The 23,997-nt window shown below is 48.5% G+C and overlaps 1 protein-coding gene across 1 annotated transcript; it reads right to left on the bottom strand.

The window, feature by feature from the left end:
• Positions 1-2,704: 2,704 nt before the first annotated feature.
• On the bottom strand, positions 2,705-21,422 carry LOC111081209 (tyrosine-protein kinase Drl). Its single transcript, XM_022377200.2, has 4 exons — positions 20,689-21,422; positions 4,446-5,811; positions 4,052-4,348; positions 2,705-3,887 (listed from the first exon to the last, which is right to left on the bottom strand). The coding sequence occupies exons 1-4, from the start codon at positions 20,798-20,800 to the stop codon at positions 3,776-3,778; spliced, it is 1,887 nt and encodes a 628-aa protein (XP_022232892.1). The 5' UTR covers positions 20,801-21,422; the 3' UTR covers positions 2,705-3,775.
• Between the last annotated feature and the right edge of the window lie 2,575 nt (positions 21,423-23,997).

Below are 23,997 nucleotides of genomic sequence, written 5' to 3'. Positions count from 1 at the left end.
GAGGAGCGGAAACTTTCCCAGTCGAAGCTTGCCGAGCTGATGGAACAATCAGGAGGGAGCGAGTCATACGGGGCGGCAAACTTTGCTTTATAATTTCAAAGGTAAATATTTATTCTCCTGCTAATGCCTCGCGGCCATAATCAACAGCTTCAAAATGCCAACCGAACCGCACCGAATAAAACTGAGCAGAACTGAACCGAGCCAAACCGAACCGAACGGAACGGAACAGAACTGAACAGAACTGGACCGCGTCGCGCACTCTCTACAAAGTAATCAATTTTTTGAGGACACTCCAAAGCCCGACCGACTTTGGCAAAAGTTGTGTTGCAGTTCCCAGAGCCATCAGCAGGAACCCCATCCGTTCGGCTGCTCCCCCACCCCCCAACAACCAGCCGGCACTGCCCAACCGCACCCACCCACACCCCCAGCTCATCAACCACAAAGTTCAGCCATCACCTGGACTCGTCGAGCGCCGCAGGGTCCGGGGACTGGACTGGCCTGGCCTGGCCTGGCGTTGGCTTCCCAAATGGCTCCCAACTGACTAGCTGACGGACGACTACCTGTCGTCATTTCGGTTGACGCTCTCACTCTTGCTGCAGTACTCTTGCGAAGGGTGCTAAAGCTATCCCTGAAGCTTGGACAGTTTCGCCTGAACTATACACGAGTATATTCTGGATCAGCATCCACAGCTGAGTCTGACAGTGGCAAATAAAATTTGAATCATTTTTCCACAAGATTTAAGGATGTGTAAAACGGAAGAACTATAAAAAATGTCCAAGAATAGAAAGAGCGGTCGGTGAGGGTATCTACAGGTTCGGCTCTGAGCCTAGTCTATCCTCAGGTGGTGTGGTCGCTGCCTCTCCTGATGTGCCCCTTTTTGTTGTGGTTGTTGTTGTTGTTGTTGCTGTTGTTGTTGTTGTTGCTGTTGTTGTTATCCTTGTTGCTGGTGTTTTACGGTTGTGGGCGTAGTGCCGTCGCGCTGCCGAAAGTTTTTCCGCTAAAAAGTGGAAATGCTGCCTCACGTGCTATGAAATTTTTTATATTTGTTGATTTTTGGCTTAGAGTGTTGACCAAAAACAAAGTTCCAGTTGGCTTTTGTTTTTCAATTTCAAGCTGTTTTTTTTTTGCACTCCCTTTTTTCTTCATTTTTTTCCTTTATTTTTTTGTTTGTTTTTGCCAGGGCCGGGGCCAGAGCCAGGCACCCATCAATGTGAACCCTTTGACGTTTTGGGTTTCATGTTGGGCCTGTGCGCCTCACTACACTATTCACTCCCCCTGCGCCGCTTGGTGTTTGCCTTTTTAATAACTAAATATCCTTTGTCAGCCCGCTGCACGGCACTTTAGTTTGATTGGAACGCAACTATTGGGGCCCGCTGCCCATCAATCCCCTTATTGGCTTCCTCCCTGGCGCGGAGACTGCCATCAGAAATGACGCGAAAGTCAAACGGCTCCTCTGCCCTTGTGGGATTCGCTGGAAGATCTCTCTCAAAAACTCTTTCATCGATATCTCTTGAAACTTTTGAGAGTTGGAAAACTTCCGTCGTTCTTCTGGCCAATCTGGTCACAAAAGGGAGAGGCCTTTGACCAAGCTGCTGTTTTCCTTGGTCATCAATAACATGAGCGGAATTCCATCAACAGTTTGCGATTGACTTACGGGTATATGGACCACAGAATTCAAGAATTACTGCCGTGTACGAGTACTATGAGTTCGTACAACATTCTACATTATGCAGGGGTCCGAATCGTGATTTTGGGTGGGGGAAATTAGCCTGCAGCTTAAATTGTGTTCTCCCATTCAAATTCAGCATAAAGCCCGAGCTCTGCGAACTTAATATAATCCACTTTCGCGTGGAGTGTGGGGTGTGGAGCGTGGATCGTGGAGCTGCTCCACACTCTGTGACATTATACTTATTAGCTTTCGATTTGCGTAGTGGCTTTAGCTAAATGCCACTGGTGCACGGGGCACGTGCCGAGCGAGCAGCGTTCGGCGAACGTTTTTTAAGTGATGTCTGCCCGGTGCCGGTGGCTGGCCCGAGGAGGACACAAACTAGTCCTCTCCTCTCTCTCTGGCTGGTGGTGGTGTGACAGGCATATTAAAAAGGACACTGCCAACATCATGTCCCCAGCATGACGTGCCAAAAACTAAGTAGTGTCAGCATGGCAATCAAAAGGCATGCCACGGCTTTGCTCCCATTCCACGTGCAGGTGTGCGGGCAGGGATCAGAACCAGAACCAGAACCAGGAGCAGGACCGGGACCATACCCACATTTCTCTCACTCCTCGCCTCAAATAGGCAGTTGGCATTACATGCCTTTTGTGTTGCCCGTGCGCCTGGATACGCAAAGAGATTGCTTCTGTTACGTAGCCTTCCATTGGGTTGGGTTGGGTTGGGTTGCCTTCCATTTCGGTTTTGGTTGGGCTGTGTACGGCTCTTGGAGATGTGGTGCAGGTGCTGGTGCTTAGGCTGTAGGTGTAGGTGTAGGTGTAGGGTAACCAAACAGCACATTGCTCTTAGAGCACGTTGTTTTAGGCTAAGTGACGGGCGTGGCCGTGGTCGTGGCCCGACTCAATTGTTGCCCCCGAATGGAAATGTTTTACTTACTTTACCAAGGGCTTGCTCCATAGCGACGCGATGGCATGCCCATGCTCATGCTCCCATTCCGATTTCCCAGTTCCCCCCGCACTTATCAAGGAGTCCATTTGGTTGTGTTTTAAATATTATGCACGGACGTTTATTGAAATGGTATTTCTCTTGTGTCTTGCAATGCAAATCATAGCAATAACTTAGCACCTAATGCCATCTGCTTAAGTATATTACACAAAAAAGGTACAACTTAAGTCTGTAAGGGGTGTGGGAGGGAGTGTGGGGTGGGGAAGGTGGGGAAGGTGGTTGGAAAACTCTCTCCAACTGAGAAAGGGAGGGATCTGTGGGGGAGTTATCGCATGTGCACTAACATTAGACAAATATTTACGGGCTTATACGTACTAGCACTACGGTTCTTAGACATGTACGTACACGTGAATACACTTACATATGGTAGATATACGTTCCGGTATTGTATTGGTATCCCGCTAGTGCACTAGTGTCCGTATTTATAATGACTGCTCCTTCAAGCTCTCTCTGCTCGAAGCTACTCGACCAAAACGCGCGACAGACAATCTGACAGTGCGGATCGGTTCCTATCCTAGTACTGGGGCTATGCATGCATTACTATCCGTATGTTTATTTGTTTTATTTGCTTTAGTTTATGTTGAAATTCATTGAAACTTTTACCTGGCCTTTACTGGGCCTTACTAGCTCTTCTTACAGAGTATTAGAGGGTCTACAACAGGGGGGGATGCCAGGGCTTAAGGGTGTTAGGGCGTGTACTCGTATGTTCTGTATCTTCTAATCGTTTGAAATGCATTGAAATGTCACTTGTCCTTACACGCTAGCCTACAATTAAAAGAGTTGCATATATGGGGAGAGCATCGTCGGGTTGTTGGCCTCTGGTGGTTCCTCTTTCTGAGATCTTCTTCCTCGCTTCGCTCCGGTTGCCCAACACACCCACTCCCACTGCTTCTGCATAAATACGTAACTATCTTCATAATCGTACCATATATGTGGTACGTGCGGGGATCTGCGGTCTAGCTGCAAGTAGGTGCGAGCCCCGCTCTAGGCGCTACCTTTTAAATATGTCTTTGGGAACAGAGTGGACGACGTGGTCTGCTGGAATATCTTGCGACGTCGCCTCTTGTTGTATTTACAGGTCTTGGCATGCTTCAGCACCGCTGGTTAAACATATCTGGTAATCTGGGTGTGGAACTCCGAGAGGCAGATCTGCAGCTGGCTGAACGAGGGTCGCTCGGCCGGCATCGAGGCCCAGCAATAGGCCATGATCGTGAAGCTGCATGTGATGAGAAAACAGAAATAATGCACTACTTTAGTACGGGAAAAACACTGGGGAAACTCCGCCAGCAAACGCCAGCAAACGCCGGAAACAGTCCACAACGAGACGCGAACAGACGGGCGGGCTTTGGGTATACGAATATGGGTCTGAGGTACACTTACAGCTCGTCAGGGCAGTTGAAGGGCTGGGCCAGTCGATAGCCGTCCTTGAGATAGTGCTCCATCTCATAGGGATCGATCTCGGCGTAGGGCAGCTTGCCCAGCGTGCACATCTCCCACATGAGGACGCCGAAGGACCAGACGTCGCTGCCCTCGTTGTAGTGGGACTTCTGAAGGGCCTCCAGGGAGAGCCACTTGATGGGTCGATACTCGCCATCGCCCAGGCAGTTGTAGTCCCCGGCAAACAGGTCCCGACTGAGGGCACTGTCCGTCAGCTTGACGCGCAGCTGATCATCGATCCTGAGGGAGAAAAGATGGAGGATGGCAAAGGCGCTCCTTAGATCGTAGCTCGGTGCAGGGACAGGGCCCAGAGATCCCATTCGGCGGCTCTACTTACACACAGTTCCTGGCCGCAATGTCCTTGTGGATGACGCCGTGGTTGTGCAGGTGCTCCATGGCCATGGCCAGCTGGGAGGCCATCAGCACCGTCTGAATGGTGGTCACACTGCGAGCGTACGAGGGGTCCTGCAGGAAGGTCTTCAGGTTGCGGACACTGCCCGTGGCAGCATACAGGACGAACGGGGTGGCGTAGTCCTCGATGGAGATGCCCAGCACGGAGAGAACGTTCGGGTGGATGGCCTCGTAGAGCATCATGGACTCCTGGAGCAGGAGGTTCACTTGCAGCTGGCTGGCGTGTTGCGCCACAGTCTTAACCAGAACCTCCTGACAGTCATTGTAAGTGCCGCGATAGATGCGCCCAAAGTTTCCCTCCTGCACGAGACAGGAGAGACGCACGCGGCACTTCTGGACTGTCAGCTCCTGGAGACGGCGGTTGAACTCCTCAGGCTCATGCTCATATTCGCGAAAGGGCCGCGTCAGAGTCGCGTAGGTGGGTGTTATGGTCGAGGGGCAGACATAGATCGAGTTGTGGGCGGTCGACGAGATCGTGGGCAGTCGCTGGAAGCTGGAGGTCTTGATCAAGTGCACCCCGTTCGAGGGATGGCGCTTGGAGGGACCCTTGGCACAGTAAGCGATCAGAATGAGGGTGGACACGAGCACCAGGGCCAGGATGCCGCCCACAATCAGGGTCACCAGGCCGCTGGCCGGCGGCACCAGGTTCTCCCTCAGCATCGGATCGAAGTCCCGTTTGGAGCCGCCCGCATTCCCATTTCCATTCCCATTGCCATTGCCATTGCCCCGACCCACATTTGGTGGTGGCTCGGTCACCGCATTCCGGTGCTTCTCCTTGTCGTGATCCTTGGCACTAGGGGCCAAGTGCCCGTTGGCCACGACGTGCTCCTCGTTGTGGTCGACATAGTGAACGTCCTCGTGGCCGCCCAAGGCCGGCTGCAGCACGTCGTCGTCGTCGTACTCTTCGTGGGCGCTGTCCTGCTCCTCCTTCAGGCAGATCTTCTTGCGCTTGAAGATCAGGTTCGTGTTGTTGTTGGTGGCCCGGTCAAGGATCACCTCCACGTTGATGGTGACGGTGACCTCGGCGTTGCGCGTGCCCGAGCACTTGAGGGCGATGCCCCAGGTCTGCGGCTCCTGCGGCACGTCCCCGATCCGGGAGATGTTCAGCAGCGGGCGGGGCAGCACGTCCGTATCCGAGGTGGCCACGTTGATGCTGTACGGCAGCGGGTGCTCCACCAGCGACTGCCACGTGAAGGTCACGTCGCTGATGTTGGCCGGCACGGGAACGGCGAAGTTCAGGGCGTAGTCGTTGATGGCTCCCTCCCGCACATAGTACAGCTCCGCGGAGACGCCTACAAGGAACAAGAGAGAAGGCAAAATCCGTTAGCAATGCTTGTTGCATGTTGCATGTTGCAACAGTCACAGTGACTGTGACTGTGACCCTACGAATCAGGGAAGAACTTTTCGCCCAGTCACCCGGAGACGTCTGCATAATCAATCACCAAGGATAAACCGTTTTCTTCTGCTCCCTTTCCTGTGGGTGGGCGAGGGCGTGGTGAATTGATTTCCCCTCCCACTCGGGGCTCGGCCAATATCTGTCCCTCGAGACACTTCAGTGACAGATCGAAGGAGTCAAATGGCATTCCGGCACTCGCCTCAAAGTGTTTCTCCCTCTCGTGTATTTTGTAAACAGTCAGCAGATAAGTTGGATATTATACATGTATATGTATGTATCAGTTTATTACGTTAACTGAGCCCGGGTAGCGGGTAGGTACGCAGCACCCCAGCACAGACACCTGTCTAAGGGTGTCTCTCCCTCCCTGTGCGTATCTGCATTGTATCTAAATTGATCTGATAGTTTTGACAGCTTGTGCATGTTGTACGCTGCCCCTGCCCCCTACTCCGAGGCTGTAACTGTTACCTGCCTGCCTGCCTGCCTGCCTGCCCGTCTCACAATGCACTTTTAATTTAATTAGCCGTACGATTACTCATTACTCGTGTTAAGGGGTGACGGTGGCAGTGACCCCTCCCTCACAACGAACCCTGCCTTGCGTGGAGCTCAATAAATCAATCAAAATTTAGGACCAGAGCGGACCGCGGACCCCTGGCCAAGACATGCGACTCCGACACTCCCCCTCCCGCGTAGGCGTGGCCCGGTGGGCAGGTTAAATGTTCATGCTTAATTAAGGCTGCCTGGCTGCTGCTGCTGCTGCTGCATGTGTGCGTTGCATGCCCCGTCTGCACCCGTGCGCCGCTGCAGCGAGTGGCAATGTTTATTGTAGATTTTTATCGCAGTTGCAGTTGCCGTCGCCCCTGCCCCTGCCCCTGCCCAACCCCCGTCGCAGTTACATTTTATTCTTGTACATTTTATTTTAATTTATTCCACTTATGCTTCGGCCTATTCATGGCACCCACAGAGAGAGAGAGGGAGAGAGAGAGAAGGTAGTGCATAAAGCGGTCTATATATTCATATCGTACTAATTAGTGGGGACAAGCCCGGCACCCAGACCAGGGCCAGGACCAGGCACTCCAGCTCTCCAGCACTGCCTCTACGGCTCCTTGCACGCTTCGTTTGCACTCTGGAAATGTAATTAGTAGCGATGCCCTAGCAGGGAGGGGAGCTGGCTCTGGCTCTGCAGCTGGAGCTGGAGGCGGAGTCGGAGTCGGAGTTCGAGGTCTGGGGGTAGATATGAAAAACTGTCGCATAATGAACTGAGTCGGCAGAGATAGAGAGCTGATGATAACTGCCTCGCGACGGGGGGGGCCAAGGGGTTAATGGGCCTCAGACATGTGAGGTGCAGCTCGTAGAATGTGAAAGCGCAGAAATTTAAGGAAAATTCAGAATAAAAACCTTGAAGCTTTTGGAACAATTACAATTTAAATTCCTTTCCGCACCGCACCGCACCACCCCACCCATTACCCCACACAATTATAGACAAGTAATAGCAATTGGGACTGGGACTGGGACTGGGACCAACCCCAATAGCAAGCCTCAGCCCCGCGCGACGCGTTTTGCATTTCAACGCCAGGGTCTAGTGCTAATTAGTGTGGATTGCCCAGCAAATGAAGTAGATGCCAGGCAGGCGGAGCATGGTGGGGCAGGTGCCGTGAGGAAAATCGATTTTGCCCAGCACCCATCAATCGGGGAAGGCGTGGGGGCAGTGGAGAGGCGCCAGCAGCTCCCGAAAACTTCTACTTGAAGTGCCACTGACACATAAATTCGACGCTGGGCGAAAAGTAAAAGTTTTAGCTGCGCGAAGTAAAATAGGGAAAAGGAATAAAAGGGAGACGAAAGCAATTGCGTCTCCCGCTGGGCCAGTGGCGATGGAAGAGTTGACTTACAGCGGGGAAATCTCTGTCGGATAACAGACAAAAAAATGGCTTTAATTTGGCTAAAAACGTCTCGGAAATTCGTTCTCCGTCGCTGGAATAAATCCATTCAACTGTTCGAGTTCCACAACGGCTTGCACATCCACAGTCACAGCCTCAGCGAAAGCGATTTGAATTCATGGCACGACATCTATTTAATTTCAATTACAACCCTAAAAACGCCATGGCTAACGCACAAACCGAAAAAAGGAAAAGAATTGCCAATTTTGTGAGCTCCCCAATAGCCCCAGAAAACTCGTGCGAGTGTTCCCCCATCTCGCCGCCTTTCAGCAACCCGTCCGGATCCTAATTTATGCAAACCCAAGCCAGACATGAGTGAGATTTCCAGGCCAGACCAGAGCAGACCAGACCAGACCAGACCAGACCAGAGCCGAGCCAGACCCGAGCCAGACCAGAACCAGACCATATCAAACGAGTAGTGGGTAGTTTGGATATCATTTTATGCTTTCTTAACATATTTTTTTCTGTTGTTCGCTCGCCCACATTGCGTCACTCTCGTCTGTTAGGGTTTTGGGACTGTGTTTGCATCTGATGTGGTGGGGGGGTGGGGATTTCGCAGGCCATAAATCCGAAATTGTCTTTTGACACATGAATATGTTGTGCATTAAAGCAGACCCCAAGCGAGAGCCCTTTCCCCAAACAGAGACAGTGACAGGGACAGGGACAGTGGAGGGTGGAGAGAAGGGAGGGAGGGAGAGACGACGCGTCGTACAGAGTCTAAAGTCAGACGACATTTTTATTATTATCTGGGGGAGTTATCTGACTCGGCCCGCGGCTGAGGCTGAGGCTGATGATGACATTTGGTTGGGCATTGGCCTAGAAGCTGATGCTGATTTAGGGCCGCTTTCGGATGGGCCATTCGGGGGGTGGAGAGACGAGGGTTGGGCAGACATCTAATGGGTTTTGCCATTTCAATCTCCATCCCCATCTGCATACCAAGACCAAGAGCCGCAAATTTGTCTAAGCCAAAGGCTGGCTCATCATAACTCAAGCCTCCTCCTCCCTTTCTTCTATCGCATTCCTTTGATGCTCAAACGAACTGCTAAAATGCAGCTTGCAATTCTCCAAATTATATGTTAGTCGAGGATGCTGATTAAATCGCAGTGGAGTCGAGTGGAGTTCGACTCTGAGTCTGAGTCTGAGTCTCACCATAAAAGGTCAAGAGCAGACATGGATGCCGGGTGCCTGGTGCCTGGTGCCTGGTTCCTCGACAGTGAACAGGGCAGACAGCGAATGAAGACCAAGGTAAGGCAATTTTTATGCTCAAATGGTCATGATTCGTGCTTGGCTGGCTTGGCTTGGTGGTTAAGAAGGCCTCCTCGCAGAGCGCTGTCTGACCAAACAACTTATCATCAGCTTGCACCGCTCCACTCCACTCCACTCCGCTCCGCTCCGCTCGGTTGCGATCCGCAGAGCGTCAGAGTGTAAGACAAACAAGCCAAAGGACATGTGAAGTGACTCCAGCCAGGCAACGTTGGGGCTCCTCTCTGACAGTCTGCCAGTCTTCCAGTCTGCCAGTCAGGCGCAGGCTGTGTGGCAACTTCATCCAGTAGCTGCCAAGTATTTCTATTTGTATTTCATCGCCCGCTCGAGCAGCTGCAATTTATTTTCCCCATTCCCTTCCTGCGTTTGCGTATGCTTTTGCGTCTGCGTCTGTGTTTGGGTATGAGTCTGAGTCTTGGCCTGGCCTGGCTCTGCATCCAGCATCACGGAGCTATTGCTGCTGCTGCTGCTGGTTCTGTTCCTACCTTTTCTTATTGCCCGCCTGCAGCACAAACGCAATCATCATGTCCCAGTCCGGCCCTGCAACTCCCCACTCCAGAGCTGTGTATTTTCTTTTACATTATCACCTCGACGCGGCCTCTTCATCGAAGACTCCCTCCTTCCGCGCCTTCCGCGCCTGGTCTTGGCCTGGTCAGCACCATAAATTCTGCGAGGCTGCCTGCAGTGGTGCATAAATTATGTTACCAAACGCTTGTAGATTTCTATGACAAAGCCCATAAAAGAAACGCATTACATTTATGGTTCTTGCAAGCAATGGGAATGGCAATGGGAATGGGAATGTGATCTGGGGCGTCTGTCTCAAGCTTCGTTAGGTCTCTTCTCTTTCTTTCAATTAAAAATGTAAATTCCGCCTGTACTGGGAAAGGGAAAGGGATCAGGATCGAAATCGGAAGCGACTGGGGGTCAGTAAACCTCTCTGATTCAGAGGAACCATTGATGAAAACTTGCGAGAAGAGAATCTTGTCTCAAGATATCTAGGGTGTAGAATTCCCTGCCCAATGGCCGATACTCCTACGAATTGCAAAAAATAAATGAAAGCCTCCAAAGGACTTTGCCATCGCCCACCCAACCAACCGCACCTCGCCTGATCCCATTCGGGTCAAGACACTTAAACAGCTTAATTATTCCCCCACTAATCTGTAATTAATCTAATGCCCGAGCTACTTGGCCGATATCTGCTACAAAATACCCTCAAATACGGCTCAAGTGCTTGGAGCAGGTGCGCCACCCCAACCAAGCCGCAACTTGGAAGTCGACACAGGACTCCCGCTGCCACTCCGAATCACAGGGTTGGCAGGCGTCCGAGGGAGTGAACCGAGCCGATTCGAAGCGATGCCATGTGATGTGAAGTGAGTCCTATGAACTCATAAAAAAATCAAAAGGAGCATTAACAGGGAGGGTCTTAAATTTAATGTGATTATCTGGAGAAGTAAATGTGATTATTATCCGAGAGACCAGATAGAAGGCACCAACACCTGGTGAAGCGGCAGCAGCAAACCAGCAAACCAGCAACAGCCGCAGGGAATCGTGGCAGATACCCGTATGGCAACAGCCAGCCACATATCCATCAGTCCTGCCCCTCATCCCCATCAGCTCTCTCCCATGACAGTGATTTCCCCCACAGAAACGCTGGGACAGAGGCAGCCATTAACTTGCCACTGGTGCAAAGTTTTCTTTCAATTTTCCAGGCAATGTTGCCACATACCGCTGGCTCGCTCTTGCTCTGGCTCTTCCCCTTCCTTCTTGTGCATTGCGTGACGTAATGAAATTTTTATCACCTTTAGCTGAGGGATCCGTCTCCGTCTCCGCCAGTATCTGTATCTCTTGTATCTGTGTATCGGTGTCTAGGCGCTGTCATAAAATGTATGTTAAGTCATAAAGCGAGGGCGGTGCTCGGTGCTCGGTGATGGGATGGCGAGAGGAGAGCAGGTGCCCCCAGAGTGTGTGGCCCAGTTGAAGGTGGAGATGGGAGCTTTCGTTGCGGTTTACGTTCGGCCTGCCTGGGTCAGCTTCTAATGGCGTTGCGGCTTGGCATGGATTTGCATCCATGGGTGGTCGCCGGTCCAAAGACATTCCACAGAAACTCGCAAAGTCGTATGTGAATTTGTTTCTGTGTGCTTTGCGAGCCTTAAGTAAACAGAAACTTCCTGTGCTGAAATTTTTCGGAGTTCGGGCCGGCGTAGGGGGCAGGGGCGAGCCTTTGAGGTAGAATTTATGAACAATTTTTGACAAGGCAGCAGGAGCAGTTAGCAGGCACCTCGGGGCATCGCATCGCACACAGCCCAAAACAAACAGCGAGGCGATGCGAGTGCCTACACTGGGAGAACAGTCAGAGCAGTCATTGGCCATGGGGACATGGAACATTCCTGATTTATCTTCCAGTTGCTCCCTATTGTTCCTGACATCTCCATAACGCTTTGTGTTTCTCTCGGTGTGATTCTGGAGTTGCTGGAGTTGCTGGAGGAGAACCAACGCACATATTTTTCAATAGCACCCCCGGGATGCTGTAATTTATGACTCTGACCGAGTGAGGAGCACACGGACACGGACACGGACTCGGTCGTATTGACTTTTTGCCGAGCAGCTGCTGGGAGGCAAACAATAAGCCAAAAAGAGCGGATGGCAGAGCGGGAAGTGGGAATAGGGGAGAGGGGAGAGGGGACAGGGAAGAGGAGTTGGAAGTGCAGATTAGCATTGTTGCATTGGTGGCACTCACTGGTGTAGGAGGCGTGGCTGCCACTGAAGTGGACACTGTCTACACCCCGCACCTTCTTCTGGTGCGGCAAGCGTGAAAAGTTTTCGGCCTTTGTTTGGGCCTGGAAGAGTAAGTGTTTTTTGGGTCAAGCAAATACAAATACAAATACATACGTATAAAGGTATGTATGTACACAAACATACATACATACATATGTACGTGTACTTTGGGTATATTTTCATTCGTTGCTGAAAAGTGCTTTGGGCTTTACTTTATCATCTTGTAAACGTGACAAGGCAGCAGGAGAAGGAGACAAATGGAAAATACAATTTTTTTACCGAATCCCACACACGGACAGTGGCCGGACAGGGGGAGGTGGGGATGTGCTTTCGCTACGAGTATTCTTCCCTGTTTCCGTTTATCCTTTGCCTGATTTCCCCTCCTCTGTGGTCCATTCGACTCATCAACTCTGGTGGATGGTGGATGGTGGATAAGTGGCGTGTGAGAGGAATACACAGTCGAGGTGCAGATATAATTAACACAGCTTAGCGGTGAGATAATTGCATGGGATCTCGGGCAGTTTATCGCAAGTTAAATGGAACAGCAAATGGGGTAGTGATGGGTAGCCACCCACCCACTTGGGCACCCGCTGCTCCTGTTCCAAGGCGAATTCAGAAGCTGTTGAGTCCGCTCCTTTTCCGCTCACTTAATAGATTTCCATTTGAATGCATTCGTTCATTCACTTATTTATTCATCGGCCGCCCCGCCACCCCTGGCTTATGCCACATTTAAATATGTTAATGTGTTAATGTTGCTAATACCCCTCATTCCTTCTCCATCTCTGTTCCTCTCCATCTCTGTTCCTCTCTCTCTCTCTCTCTCTCTGTCTTTGTCTTCCTTTCGACACACCCAACTCAAACAGACACTCAACGCCCATTTGGCTGTCCAAACAAACGCACCCAAGAGAAGGAGAAGGAGAAAGAGAAAGAAGATAGGGGCGACAAGGAGACAGGGAGACAGGGCGAGCAGACATGATAATAACCGCGACTAATGCACGGCAGAACGCAAAGCGAATTGCATTCGCCGCGGAACGAATCTACTGAATACCCATGGGCCATAGCGAGCACACTCACACGCACACTCACACTTACATGGGAGTGGAACAGGGGAGGGACAGGGACAGAGACAGAGACAGAGACAGAGACTGCCGTTTCGCTTTGCTCTTCTCAGATGAAATGAAATTTATAAATATTCCGTATCATCGCTTAATTAAACTTAAAATAAACCGCAAAATAATCAGGATTCTTGTCCGCCCCGCTCTGCTCCCTTCACGTGCCATGTGAAGTTTCCCTCACGCGTGACAGACGAATTCCGAGTAAGGAACCAGCAGAGGTTCCCCAGCCTCAGTCCGATTGAAGACATCAATTATCTGGTCAAAGCTGTTGCTGGGAGCTGCGACTGGGCGGGGGGTGCTGTTCTCTTGTATATTTTGATTGGCGCAAAATTGTGGAACAGCATTCGGCACATGTCGAGAGTGTTGCGAGCCATCACGGCGCGCCCTGACAAGGCGGAACCGAGCCACACAAACGATCAGTGGGTCGAAGCGAAGGAATCGGAATTCCAAAATTCGATGCGCTCCGACAGATTTTATTGCCTGAACCGCATTGGCAATCAGTTTTTAAATACTTCGGATGTATTTTTAGTGGCGTATTCAGGCACATTTCCATGGGACACGATACCCTCCACATTCCCATGCATTTTGGCGGAGAATAGAAGCCCCCAAGGAAGCTGTATCTATTATAGACTTACTGATAGCCTGAATATCCACTACAACCGTACCCATAGTCACAATCCCGATCCCCAGCCAGCCCCTCCTCAGCTGTTGCTTCAGCCCTGCGCTGATCCCCTCCCAACCCATTCGATGCAATCCCTCATTATTACCCATTAGGCCCCCACATGCACATCATTTTTGCGGCCCTTAAGTGCTCCAAAAATTGTTAATTGCCAGAAATGTTATCAGAACACACACACTCCACTCTCTTGGAGAGAGAGAGAAAGAGAGTTTCCTTTCCCCTCATCGCATCCCATCCCAGTGCGTGGGAAGCAGCTAATGGTGCCCCTGCTTCTGGGAGCGCTTCTGGAGCTGCTTCTGCGACTGCTGAGCAAACTTGTGCGGGCGTGTGAAATTTTCCAATAAGCTGCATTCGTAATATTTGTATGTACACTCATACATACATGAGTATGTATGTATGTATGTATGTATGTATGTATGTATGTATGTATGTATGTATGTATGTATGTATGCGTGCTCCACCCATGGAGGAGATACTCGAAATTGTGCGTAAAGTAATTAGCATTATATTAATAGATTCCCTGACAGAAGCCCGTTATGCCCGTTACTTTGCCGTTCGTTTCGAGGAAGTTTGGCCCGGGAACAGCGACTCTCGATTTAAGATGAATATCGATTTGCACTCAACTGCTGCCCCAAGGTGCTGCACCACCCACCAGACCTCATATCATATTCCCACAATCAATTCCAGCATCAAATGGATGCCAGACACGCGCCACCTCCCCGCTCCGCTACTACCCCTGTCCTTTCGCAGGAAAGGACTAAAGAAGGAACAATACCAGCCAATGAAAAAATTAAATACGAAATAATAAAAAATAATTTACGGCCTCATTACGAGAGTCATGTGAGGAGCCGCCTCTGCGGAGGGCAGGGGAGGGGAGGGGAGGGTGGCGGCAGGCAGGCCAAGCAGGCAGGCGCCCACTCGGAATTCGCCAGCATTAAAAATATGATCCGCTGACGGCACTGTGCACAGTGGGGTGAGAATAGGCTGGGATTGCAGCAGAGCAGCGTAGAACATTTTCCATTCAGGGTTTAGGGATGTTTGTGGGTACAATGGAATCCCTCCGAGTCCTTTATTCTCGCTCATGTCGCATGCACTTTCCTCTAGACGCGAACCACTGTGCCACGCCATCAGTGGAATGCCAGCCTGCAGGCAGCCTGCAGGCAGAGGTTTCAGGCCCGTTCTCCGAGCGAACCGTTCAGCGAGGGTTCGGGAGCTGAAAGGAGGTCTCATCTCAGCCATCGCCTGCACCAGGGGTGGGTGTATGGAGTATGTGTGTGGACCTGGTCCGGGCATGTCTCCAGCTTGGTGTCGGAGTGGCGGCTCGGGTAAGAGCAGGACTCAGCCACGCTGCGGCGTGCTCAAGTGCTCGGGTCCGCCTGCTTTCCATTGAGTCGGTCCCTCATCCTCATCCTCATTCCATTCACCCACTCCCCTACCCTCTGCCTGACGGTGCCGCGCATTTCCCTTCCGGGCACAGTTCCTCCCGTTTGTTTGCATACGCAGCGACGAGGGTCAGGGAACTGGGGATGGCTGCTCTGTTTGCACGACGCATTTCTGGTCCATTAAGTAGCATTGCCGTTGCTTTTTCTGTAGCTGTTGCTGTTGCTGTTGGTTTTGCTTTTGCTGCAAAGGTAGAATGAGGAGGCCACCACCAACCCAGACCCAGACCCAGGAACGAGAATGACGAGCCTGGAACGTTTGTCATTCTTGTGTGCGACTTTTCTCACTTCTGCTGTGCTGGCCTTGGCCACACGGGGGGAGAGTTCGGCGGGCAGGGTGAGGAGAGGGTAAGTGCGAGTGTCAGAAGGTATCCACAAGATACAATTGCTTTTGCCGTGCACGCGTCGAATGCTTTTGGCTTTGTTTATTTAGACGTTTTATTTGCAGCTAAGCTGATGCATCTGCCCACCCCATCAGCAAGCACCACCCCACCCCACCCCACCACACCCCATCTAATCGCTCATCATGATTGTGGGAAAAAGATTTCTCCCGCAAAAGCGACGGAGGAAGATTATTAAATGCGTTTATTTCTTTGCAGCCCCGAGCTTACTCCTCGCAGACAATCGTTTTTGGCAAGCTGATTTGGCCATTTCCCAGGGATTACCATGTACTTAAGTCTCTTTTACTTTGATTTAATCCGTCCCCACCATCCGTCCCACCCCCCCAGACAAAATGAAAATCGCACTTCAATTGTGTTTCGGCCTTCCCGAAACTCAACAAAATACAAAAAAAATACTGAGGAAATTCCAAATGAGAAATTATTTCCACAGCCCACATGTGTTTGGCATCAGTCCGGGGCAGCCATTAAATCCGCCTCATAACGGACGCAACAATTTGTCTAGCCGATAATTGTCGGAGCGAGGAGCGGGGGAAGCCAAGGAGTGCGAGTACACGAGTATGAATGTGGCCAGAGCTGAGGGAAAAGCACACTCAATTGGAAATGGTGCAACTCATTCTAGAGGGCGGGAGTTGGGGGTTCGGGGTTGGGCTATAGCGGAGCCTCAGCCTCAGCCTCTCCCCTTTCGTGTCTGACGACCACCAATCATGCAAAAAAAAAAAAAAAAAAACAAACCCGATAAAAAACCATCCGAAAACATAAACAATTGGATCTGATTAAATTAATTTGATAACCAGTCCGGAAAGCTCGGACAGCTCGGACAGACCGGACAGACCGGAGAGGGCTTGGAAGCACTTGAGATATGACAGGGAACCACAATTCTTTCTTGGGTCTCTTAGGGGTTGCTCGTGTGCGCGTTGCGTGCTCTGCTAAATGGGAATGTGAAATATGATTTTAATTTAAATAAATTTAGTTTAATTGAAAGCCTGGCCAAACGGGCTGGCCGAAAGCAATTACAGATAGTTTAATTCTTCTTTATTTCTGTGGGCCCTTTTGTGATAGCCGAGTGCCATAAATTACATAGATTGACAGCCAAGATTCTCGAAGCATTTCACTTGGCAGTGTTCAATAAAACTCTACCGAAGCGGGACTACAGCTAAATAAAGACTGCGTCCTGGTGCGACTTTACTGCAAGGATATGTGCCAGATAAAACTAAGTGAACTGCAGTTACATTGTGTTATGCTGTCATGAATGTCATGAATTTTCCAGAGTTGTACATCAACCAATACAAATAGGTATCTTTCGGTAAAGATATACGTATATCTTGTTTAGTTATGGCATTGATTCACATTTGAGACCAGAAGTTAGACTAGAATGTCATTGGCAGTTGCCAATGCCGAAGTTGGATTCCTAATTTATCCCATTTAAGCTTCTTTTCTTTTTTCTTCATATAATTTTATCACTTTTAATACATTAAATTCTTTCAGTCTAATATTTTACTTAAGTTATTAAACTAAATGTAAACGCTCTTGGGGTTACATAAATTGCAGACACGAGTTCTTGCCCGCTCCTCTCATTTTTGCCTGCCATTCCACGCAACTGGTCAAGTGTCCGCCGTGGCATGCGTGTGTCAGGTAACAAGCACACATACATACATACATATATACATATGTATGTACATGTGACAGCTTGTTGGCTGTTGAAATGGTTGTGTTTGTGTTTTTGTTTTTGTTTTTGTCGCTATTATTGTCACAGGCCACGGCTCTGCTCCGGCAACAACATCCACTTCCGCAAATCATTTAGTGATTCAATTAAGCGCGAGTGGAGGCGTCAGTTGCGGGGCGTGGCCAACTAACCATAACCAATTTTTAACCGTACCGTCGCGACGGTCGTAGCTGTTGGTGCTGCTGTGAAGTGCGTTGGCTTGGCCAATGCTTATGCAGCGATCGTGGAGGGTCGGGGCGGGGCGGGCGGGGGCGAGTGTAATGTGAAAGCCACTGAAGAGCCAATGACTTGCAGTAGGTGATGACGAGGAGTAGGGTGATGGGGGCGGACACGTGTGTGCATCCGCGGCAGGATTTAAGTGGCAGCTGAGATTCCGCCAAGCGAGCAAAATGCTGCAAGTGCTGTTGCCGCTGGCTGCGTCATCGTCCTTGCGCTTGTCACTGCAACAGCGTCAACACGGTTCCAGCCATCTGCTCCCTCTAATCCTTTCTCTCCGAGTTGTTCATTTGCCAATTACTCGCTGCGCTCAGCGGGCCAGCACCGCACCCACCCATAGCCTGGCAGTGGTACGGCATGGGACGGGACTGAGTTGAGTTTGCTGAGTTGTTTATGTTCTCGTGGCAGAGACAGAGACTGCCTTCTCCGATTCGAATGCCACTGTAATATTAATTATTCTGTCTCGAACTGTATTTTCCCCCTGCAAATGGCAAATGGCAAATGGCTCCCAAGTATGGGGAGGATGATGATGACGCTCTTTACTAATTGAGTTCACATTACTTGCCGAAATATGTTCTGTATTTTTAGCCAAATGTTCTTGGTTTTATTAGCCAAGCGTGAGTCGGCAACAATCTGCAGTTGGATTTTCAGCATTTTCCTCTGCAGTGATGAATCTCTTTGGCCCAGTGGAAAATGTCAAATCGTTTAGAGAGGCATGAGATTAGCAAGTGTTGATAGACAGACCCGAAACGTGACTGGCAATTGTCGATTGGATGAGTGGATGGGGATGACGGTGGGGATGGGGATGTGAATGCGGGTGTGGATCTGGATCTGTGCAGACAGATGGCAGGGACTCTCAAAGTTGCACAAAGTTTTGCCAGGCCTGGGCGTGGTGCGAAGGAAACTTTTGGGTGACAAAAGATGAGGAAAAGTGTTGAGGTAATGTTTCAAATGATGAATGATTTATCTAGCACACTTCTGATTGGTTTTGAATGCGGGTGGAAGTTTATTTGTTAAGCCCTCCATACGACTATTTGAGCTGAAATTACGGACATCAGTGTCCCCATTCTAGTTGGAGCCAGAATCTTTTGGCATTTTAGGAACGAATTTCCACTCTGTGGGCATGTAACCTCCTTTAATCCTCTCTGTGACTCAGGCCTTCATTATGGTGGGTCTGTTGGGCACTCGCTGCCACCGCAACGGAATCCATCAACCGGATCGACTTTACATATCCGCTCATTTCGCTAACGAGCAGAGCCACCGAAGCGCCCAGCAGAGCCGAGTAGAACGAACCTATGATGTCCGATGTCCGATCCACACCTGATGACACGGTTTACATAGAGCAGAGCAATTTGGAGCGCACTTCACTCAGGCTGTGGGGCTTTTGGGGCGGATAGATTTAACCCAACGAACGGTGAATGTGAATGCCATGCGACGCGCCCCTTCACATTCCCCACAGCTGCAGCTACAGCTGCAAGTGCACAAAACGCTGCTTCTTCTGCTGCCGCAGACCCTGCTGCTGCCCAGCTCCTCCTCCTCCGCTTTTTTGCTGGTTTGCTGGGTTGACAATTTAATTGATGTGCACTCACACAAAGGCTTTTGAAGCGACCGCTGAAAAAATAAAATGACACCTAGCCATATGCACATACATATGTACATATGTATGTATATACATATATGTATAAACATCGCAGAGTATCGCATATAGGGAGCCGAGAGCCAGAAGTAGGTCAGGCATGCAACCCGCTGTCACCGCTGAATAATTGGAGAGGGTCGTCTCCCCAGCCCAAACCCAAACCCAACCCAACCCGAATCCGTAACCCAAACCAACAAAACCAAACCAAAGCCAAGCCGGAGCCGGGCCAGAACCCCTCTGGCCACTGGCAAGGGGCTGGGGCAAAAGAACAGCGGCAACTGCTTAATGGGTTTAAATTTTGATTTCGTTTGACACGCTGCTGACACAACTAATAAATATCTGGGGCCGCGTCAAGTGCAGGGCCGCGACTGGCCAATACCAACGTCTCCCCCGCAGACACCCGCAGATCGGCAGCGCCACTGATTGATTGTCTGCTGGCATGGCGCTCGGGTAATAGGTGTAGGTGTAGGTGATAGGTGATAGGTGCCTACGCCTACCCCAGAGCTCAACCATCGAATGCACTGCATGAATTACGACGAGTGGCATCGGTGATAACTGCCCAGATAAGCGCCTGATTAGCAGTAGCCCCTCAATTGGAGTTGCACTCGTCCCAATATTTACCCAGTTATTCAAGAGTGACGCGAGCCCCTGGTGCTCCCAGTGCTTCCAGTGCTCCTAGTGCTAGTGCTGTGGCCATCAATCACTTGGCCTGTTTGCACGAGCAGCCGCAGCCCGAACACTGGTGGGGCCAGCGAGGCGTCGCCCAACGAGTGTTGTAAATTTTACAACATAATTTTTGATAATGCTTCCTATCTGCGCGCAAACATCTCCAGAGCAAACAAACACTTTGCATGTGTTTTACGATTCCATTGCTCACAGCCCATGGCCCATGGACTTGGTCTCCGTCCCTACTCGGTCACCTCACCTCACCCCTTCCTTTCCCTTTCCCTTTCTCAGGCTACTGATTTACTGATTTTTCTGCAGGGCCCTGTCGCGCACACACAGTCCCGAACTGAGGTGGCTGTAAATTCTTTGTTGGGCCTGCGACACATTGTAAAACAATTTTCCTCACTTTTATTGCTCTGGTGACATTTTTTGGCAGGATTTAATACTCGGAGTACGACTGCGAACAGATAAGGTGGTGAGAGTGGGGAAAGGTGTTTGGGATGCGGATTGAAGGCTTCTTTCTGGCTTGGGTCGAGGTTGAGTCTGATAAGTGTGAAGATACTAAATATCTGTATAAATACGATATACGATCCCCTCCCCAAATTATGGAAGCCACTGAAAACACACACACCAAAACTACGAGTATACGAATTTATCCGGATAATCTGAGTTGCCAGCAGAAGGAGGTAGCTTCAAGAAGCGGATACTGGGGCGATACGGACGATTGATAATCTTTACATGGGGCTGACTCACAGTCGAACACCAAGAGATGCAAGAGATGAAACCCAAGAACATGAGGGCAAAACAAATGGCGAGAAAATATACAGAGCATATGAATGTTTACTTAATTGATAATCGATTTGCTAGCCCCGAAACTAGGAGGAAAGGGAACCGACTTTGGCGATTCTCTTGGGGCGATAACTCACCGATTAGCCGCAACACCTCGTGCAGATTCAGGAAGATGTTTAGGTGGGCCTGGGCGCCGCTTAGGAGGTAAAGTAATCCAATAACGAAGACATTTCTCCGGATGCCGGCCATTTCGGTGGGTCTCTCGTCTCTGCTCTCTGACACTTTTCGCTTTGATGAACTGTTCAATTTATTAAATGCCGCTACAAAGTTCTCTTGGTTCTGTTTATGTTTTATTTAATTTACGTATGGCACTTGTGGCACTGGCAAGAACTGAATTTTCGCTGCACTGGTTTAATAATAATATTATAATTATGTGTCACTGCATTTCAGCTCATATAATTCTCCGAAGAACTCGAATCTAACGTTGCCCATGAAATCACCGACTCTACCCGCGCTGGCTTTCCGCGACGAATTTTTCTTGCGCGCACCAGGCTGAGGACGTCCTTGCTCGACGATTCAAAATTCAGTTATTTCAGTTACTTGGGCCCGCAAAAGCCCAAAATATCCCCGACTTGCTGCAAGCCAGAGAATAATATTATTTATTTATTTATTTTATTTACAGCCGACCGTAGATGTTGATTTTATATATTTTTGGAACAATATTCGATATTTTTGTGGGACACTACGTTGTTTCCTTGTCGGCGGTGCTTAAGTGTTTAATGTTTAAGTTCACGAGTTGAGTTCAAGTTTCGTTCAATTTGCGCGCGCATGACCGCCCGTGTTCAAAATTTTTTTGTTTTGAACGTATCTCGACTTTGCTCGACATGTTCATACCATTTTATGTTGCTGTATGTTGCTGGAATCCTGTGACGTCACAAGTTTTCACGACAACGAGGTGGAGTCCAGCAGCATGCTGCTGGCATGCCACGGTAAATGTTGCTGCGAAACATGTTGCTAGAAAACCTGCCATATGCAACATTTTATGAAGGCAAAATGAAACTACATCGACACTAGATTATGTATACATTGTCATTTTTCTCAAAGGTATTTTGCATTGGATCGATCTTTAAACATTGTTATTAAACTTTAAAAATAATTCTATCGAACATGCTGCGGAAACAAAACATGCTGGTCAACATTTACAAGCTACACTTCGTACAACACCGCAGCATGAAGAAACATTTTCGGAGGGTATAACAGTTTCAACACTCAACAAAAACTTAACAGTGCAACAACATTTAAAGTAAAATATCTGAATAAAAAATAAGATTCTCTTGGTTTTTCCGGCTCAAATAACTGAAATAATTGAATTTTTAATCGTACCAGGGTCGTCATTCGTAAAAACTAACTGTTAGTTCAACTGCCTTTTTTGTGCCCATCTTGATCTTACGGCTGGATAACCAGGCACCGTGCCCCTAATCCGAATATGGACATGGACGGCTCTAGATATGTATATGTATATATGTACATATATAACCATTTTTCGCATTTCAAATTTGGTTTCTTAATCAAATTACCAATTTAGTTGAACGCGAGATTTTTTTGTACATGCTCTTTGAATATTCCTTTACCTAATTTTAAAAGCCCTTTTTGCGGTTCTGACCCGTTTGGCTTCTAGATCGATAGCAGTGATGCGAAAAACGGCCAATAATTGGCTGACGAAGCTCTAATTCCCATACAAAATCCAAATCCGAGTCTATATCTGTCTGTCTGTCCGTTCGTCTGTCCGTCTTGATGAGCGCATAGATCTCAGAGACTACGAGAGCTAGAGCAACCAAACTTTTTTTCTCGACTCATGTGATATCACACTACTACAAGTTAATTTCAAAATTTTGCCCCACCCCCTTCCACCACCACAAAAGACGAAAATCTGTGGAGTCCACAATTTTGAAGATACGAGATAACAAAAAACGCAGTATTATCGTAGAGAATGACCATACCTACGAGATTGATGAATCTGGATCAGGTCGGAAGAATGAAGAAATTTATTTTCAGTTGCTTACCCAGCCCCTCTCTGCACTGAGGAACCTACATATTCTCTTTCTCGCTCGCACATACAGTGCAGTGCGCCACCTTTCGCGGAGATGTATAATCTACATTGCAGATGTGTAATATACATTGTAGATGAAGATGACGGAAGTAACAAAAAAAATATAAAATATTTTAGAATTCTACATATTCTACTGAGTGCGGCTATAAAAATAGAGTCGCGTCCACAGAAGCGACTTACAACGTTCCTTCTCGTTTTTTTCAATTTTATCTTGACTTTACGAGAATATATCCCTAATTTTCTCGAGTTTTTCTACATGCTCTTTAAATATTCCTTTCAAAGTTGAGAAACAGACAGAAATGAGGTCAATATACTAATGATTTCATATATTTCATCCATTAGACAAGGAAGATCTGAAAATAAATCCGAAAACAGTTCGATAGAAATTTTTAAGTTTATTAGATATTTCTTTCAACTATTTCAAAGTAAAAATTGTTTAAATACATATCGCATGATTCTTTTTTCGGTATCTTTATACAGGGAAAGTTCGGAAATTAGAGCCACCACAAATTAGAACTGTCCAGAAATTAAAAACGGGCATTTAATGCACTGGCGACTCTGAAGAATAAAAATATAAAAGTATTGCCCACACAGTTTTGCCTTATGGGTTAAAGTAAAAATAAAAATGGGAATCCCCGAACCACATTGCGCACATCTGCAATGTAGATTCTATACTTCTCTTCGAAAGATCGCGACGTCACAGGGCAGAGTGTGTACAAGCGAGAAAGAGAATAAGTAGTGTCAGCAGCGCAGGAGGAGGTATGCAAATTAATTTCTTCATCATTCATCAAGAATATATATACTTTATGGCGTCGGAAACGTTTCTTTCTCTGCGTATCACACATACACTTATACCACAAATACAGCATACCCGTTAACTCTTCTAGTACGTAACACTGTGCGGAAAAATATAAACTTTTAAATGTACTATGTACGAGACAAAGACTAGGTTGTAGGCCCGGAGGAGTAGATCACTGCCTCATACTAAAAATATATACAGAGGTATATACCCCTCAAAATCTTTTTAAAAAAATCATAGGGCGCGATTTGGTTACTGTGCGCCCTTTCGTAACACTGCCCGACACGATTTTCCTCAAGGAACCAAACCAACTTTTTCTGAAAGATTTGGGGCTTAGAAACTGTTTAATGATTTTTTTTTCTATTGCAGAACTTTTTTCTAAAGAATTTTAAAAAAATTTGTTATAAACGTTTTTAAGAGGAAGTGATTCGATTTAAACTACTCCTAATTTATAAACCTTTACACAAAAAATTAAAGGACTCAGGATATACTTTTTTTCAACTTTTCCTGAGTTTATATGTCAAAATTTCGTAAAAA

The sequence above is a fragment of the Drosophila obscura genome, unplaced genomic scaffold (assembly GCF_018151105.1).
Source record: "Drosophila obscura isolate BZ-5 IFL unplaced genomic scaffold, ASM1815110v1 contig_46, whole genome shotgun sequence".
Lineage (NCBI taxonomy): Eukaryota > Metazoa > Arthropoda > Insecta > Diptera > Drosophilidae > Drosophila > Drosophila obscura.
The sequence above is the reverse complement of the archived record's forward strand: the minus strand, read 5'-3'. Positions and strand labels throughout refer to the sequence as shown.

Excerpts from the sequence above, each read along its gene's own strand:
- LOC111081209 (XM_022377200.2), bottom strand. The coding sequence starts at position 20,800 with ATGGCCGGCATCCGGAGAAATGTCTTCGTTATTGGATTACTTTACCTC. Across the intron at positions 5,812-20,688 it reads CGAGGTGTTGCGGCTAATCG|GCGTCTCCGCGGAGCTGTAC; the intron begins GTGAGTTATCGC and ends TGTTCCTTGTAG. Across the intron at positions 3,888-4,051 it reads TTCAACTGCCCTGACGAGCT|CTTCACGATCATGGCCTATT; the intron begins GTAAGTGTACCT and ends CATCACATGCAG.